General features: G+C 32.5%; 1 protein-coding gene across 2 annotated transcripts in view; it reads right to left on the bottom strand.

Annotated features, from left to right (window-relative positions):
* The window catches only part of LOC115995816 (gamma-glutamylcyclotransferase 2-3), a 9,789-nt gene extending 7,317 nt beyond the window's left edge, over positions 1 to 2,472 (bottom strand). The window contains exon 1 of one of the 2 annotated variants that reach the window (XM_031234967.1): positions 2,170 to 2,472. In XM_031234967.1, coding sequence (XP_031090827.1) covers positions 2,170 to 2,355 — 186 coding nt within the window. In that variant the 5' untranslated portion in view covers positions 2,356 to 2,472. The remainder of the gene's footprint in view (positions 1 to 2,169) is intronic. The other variant, XM_031234968.1, reaches the window with a different exon arrangement.
* Between the last annotated feature and the right edge of the window lie 2,032 nt (positions 2,473 to 4,504).

Here is a 4,504-nt window from a genome sequence, read left to right as displayed (position 1 = left end):
GGGTAAAAAAAAAAAAAAAAAAAAAAAAAAAAAAAAAAAAAAAAAAAAACCCTTCATATAAGTATATAACCAAAGCGTAAAGCAAGAAAAATGGTATAATTAATAGATAAGGATGCGCAATGTAGCATTGAAAAAAAAATTCAAATTCTATTATGTGCTCCCGTCATGAGCAAGAAAACATAAGGAAAAAGGAAGAAAGAATAATAGTTGGAAAAGGAAAAGAAGAAAACATTGGGTTTGCTTGAGACACAAAACTCCCTTAGACCCTTTTTGGGATTGAATAACTATATAGTACTTTCTTAATATCTAAACTACATAATGTAATAGTAATAAAATAAGACTTCCTCATGTATCATATTCATATACACCAAATAACAGTGCTATTTGATTATGAAAAACTATCATGGAATATAGAATGTTTATTGCATTTAGAGTTCAGTATAATTGAACTTGGTCAGATTTTGAAGCTCAAGGATATAAGCATAGTTTTATTTTAGTAATACTAATACACAATAATATAAAATGGGGCCAATTGCATCAAGAAAAAAAATGAATACATAATAGTAAAAATTTTAAAAATAAAAAATCAAACCATTGCAAAATGTCATAATTTTGGCCAATCCTTTTTTATTTTTTGACAATTTTAGCCAAGATTTGGAGTATTGTTACAATTGTGGCCAAAGTCAATTCTGGGTAAAAACTGATTTGTAGGGTGCTTATTTGGATGCTTGCAAGGAACATTTAAGAGTAAACTATCCCACATCAGTCATTTTAACCACAATTTCGGAAATTAGCCTTAAAACTTTGAAAAATAAAAAAATAAGGAATCACCAACCTGATTTTTCAGGAAACACTATTAACACCATCATCAGACTGAACACTGACGATGGGTAGAAGAATATCTAAATTCACATTTATCTTACAGTCTTACTCTAGGTTAAAAGAACACAGCTCACCTGAACTACCTTCTTGTTTCAAATTCTGCTTTATCCTATTGGGGATTAAGGCCAAATTTGGATGAGCTTGCCTTCAACTTATCTCCTAGTATAAATATTTATGTATGTGTTTTAGGCAGTTAAAACACTTATAAAGGCTATCTACTGATATAAGTGCTTATGATGATTTTTTACAGTGATTAGAGGGGTTTATGAAAAGATCTGCTGATACATCTTTCCAGAAGCAGTTAAAACACTTAAAAAGGCTACCTACTGCTATAAGAGCTTATGATGATTTTTTTTATTGTAGTTAGAGAGGTTTATGAAAAGATTTTATAGCATTTGGAAGTTGTTTTGAGCTTATGTCCATAAGATATTTCAAGAAACTTATCATAAAAAAAAATAAAAAAATAAAAAAGGAGCTTTTCAAAGACCAATTGAAATGGTAAACACATAAAAAGCCTTATGTGTTTGTTTGGCCTAGTGCCCAACTGGACCATACTGAACTAGGCTTGTTTGAAAAGTCTTGGGTCCTCAACCATATAACTTCTTGAAAAAAGGGCTTTTTACCTGTTATTAAGCTTCAATAAGTCAATTTGCCCAATTGAATGGTAAACCCATAAAAAGCCATGTGTGTTTGTTTGGTCCAAGTGCCCAACTGGACCATACTGAACTAGGCTTGTTTGAAAAGTCTTGGGTCCTCAACCATAAAACTTCTTGAAAAAAGGGTTTTTCTCCTGTTATTAAGCTCCAATAAGTCAATTTGAGCTTAGTGATTGGCTTCTTTATTCTACTGTACTATGTATTCCTTTTCCATTCCTTAAATTGGCCAAAGTATGGAATACTATCCCTAATGTATTCTCTTTTAGGTACCAGAAAATGGAACCTGTTCCATATTTCCATTTTTTTCGTTTTCATTCTGGGAACCAAACATCCAACTCTGCAGTAAGCTAATCATCTTGAAACAAATCAAAGCACATAACGTTTCTAATTTTTCACCTTCATACTATCATACGTCAGTATTATGTTCCATAACATCATCCTTCCACAAATATGCTCAACACTCCAGGAATTTTGATCAAATTGTGAATCTTTTGTACTGGTTACATTATTCAATCGCATTATCCACTGCACCATCGACTGATGCAGCTTAATTATCATAGGGACAGAAAAAACAATTTTTTTTTTTTGAAATTCTGAAAAAAGAGAGAGCGAAAGAAAAGCTTGAACTCACGCAAACCTCCCCATCTGCAGGCTCCAATGTGACCGTTCGACCCGGGAATTCGGGAGTTCCTCTGTGATCAGTACTGCCTTGGTAGAAGACGCGGCGATAGCCCTTTATGAAACCCACGAGGCAATCGTCGTAATGGAAACCCGGTTTCCATATTAGCGACCCGTATCCGAACACCCACATCACCATCACCAAATCCCTCCTGGGTCCTGGCGCCCCCCGAGACTAATTTGAGACTTTTGAGAGAGGCGAAGAGACTAGAGAGGGAGACTCGAATTGGTAATTGGAATGTAGGAAGGCTATTCATTGGCCACGACTCAAGCAGTGAGAGTGGTTCTAGGAGAACCCCGACCTCTTACTTTTTTTTTTTTTTTTTTTTTTTTTTTTTTTTTTTTTTTTTTTTTTTTTTTTTTTTTTTTTTTTTAGAGTTGAATGACCAGGGGTGTTAACTTAGACCACGGAAGATAATAATTTGAAAGTCGAAGGATCGCGGGTGATCAATTTGAAAGTTTAGGATTAAACGTGACAAAATTATTATACTCCCATATGATATTAACTCTAAGGAAAAATGTAATATCTTTACATTTTTTTTACTATAAAATAAGCCAAAAGCTTTTGGTAATTAAAAAAAAAGTTCCCGCCCATTAGAAACGACGCCGTTTCGAGTATTGGCTGTAAAAAAATATATTAATTGCCGCTTTTCACGTATTAGTCATTAAAAAATTAATTGTTGCATGAACATCGTCCAAAAGATGAAGATTAAATACCTGAAGTTTTAGGGTTTATTACAGCAAACACTATTCTAGTGCAATTGAAAAGAAGGTTTGAATCGATTATGTTTTGTGATGTTATCCGCTTGAATTCGACCAAATAATTGTTGAATTAATAACTAATGTGTAGATGTAAGCATCGAGTGCTAAAACTTTTGGGATTTTATATATAAGTATTTAGGATTTGTATAACTTGGCAAATGTTGCTCTTTGAAAAAAAAAAACATAACATCACCAGATCGAATTACACATTATTGAAAACCTCTTTGTAGAAGACATTGATAGTAGTAATAGAACCTTGTTCATCCTCGTCTAAAGCTAACACCTTCAGGCCATCGTGGTGGGTGACTTGGAAAAAAGCCACGTAAATTGACTGTGATTAAAGACCAATTTTTTTTCAAAAATAATCCAACATGAGTTAGTGTTTGGCATTCGCTTTTGTTAATAGTCATGGCTTTTGTTTTATTATTATTATTATTATTATTATTATTATTATTATTATTATTATTATTATTATTACTTGTGCTCCATATTCTAAAATTTGTAAAATGAAATCAGAAAATTGTAGAAATGAAAAACTGAAAAAGGAAAAACAGAGAAACGAAGTAAACGACCCCTAAATATGTATTATTTAAGGCGTCATCTAGATTCCCATTAAAAACTTTGGGAAGAGTATCGTTGCTTTACATTGCCAGTGTAAACAATGAGCTATATAACACTCTTATTATATTCGAATACAAACATTTGTGAAAGCTAATTAGAATACCCTTACAACTTTCATGGCTTCTATATACATTCTTGGTCGTGATATATCTCCTTTGAATACAAAAAGCGCAGTAAAAGTTAGGGTGGTGCGTACATACGAAATTCTGCTGAAAAGAAGACTCTTCTATAATTAAGTGCAAAGAATGTGTTTTCCATGATGAAGAGGTATGTGTACATATGCATTTTTTTTTCCATTACAGGACACTTTTCTACATGCTCATATACCGAAAGAGCATGTTTAAAGTACCTTTCCAGATTTGAAGAAGAAAAAGTATATACAGGGTTAAGAATTTCTTAGTTATTACTAACTTTTATACCTACAAAACAAGCAGTCACCGATATATGTTAAAATTCAACTACCAAACAGTAGTTAAAGAATACAAAAATGAAGACTTTCCCAGGCATATGTATTGTTTAAGATTTTCCTCAAATTTGTAAGGACATCCAGCATTTAATGAGAAATAATTGATTGGTAAGTTTTCTTTATTATAGGGGTGTCAATGCAGGCCAGCTTGTCCCACCGCAGGCTTTTCTTTTGGCAGGCTTTTGCGGGCCGGCTCGTGAAGCCCGCGAGCTGGAGAATACACAGCCCAAGCCCGCCTCATGCAGGCTTGCGGGCTCCGCGAGCAAATATTAATATAAAGAAATTAAATTAACTTAAATAGTAGATAATATTTAAAATTAAATATAGGATAATCAATACACCAGAAGTCCAGAACTCTCTCAATCTCGAAAAGCTATATATATATATATATATATATATATATATATATATATATATATATATATATATATATATATAC

The sequence above is a fragment of the Ipomoea triloba genome, chromosome 11 (assembly GCF_003576645.1).
Source record: "Ipomoea triloba cultivar NCNSP0323 chromosome 11, ASM357664v1".
Classification (NCBI taxonomy): Eukaryota; Viridiplantae; Streptophyta; class Magnoliopsida; order Solanales; family Convolvulaceae; genus Ipomoea; species Ipomoea triloba.
Note: the sequence above shows the minus strand (reverse complement) of the source record. Positions and strands in the feature narration are given on the sequence as shown.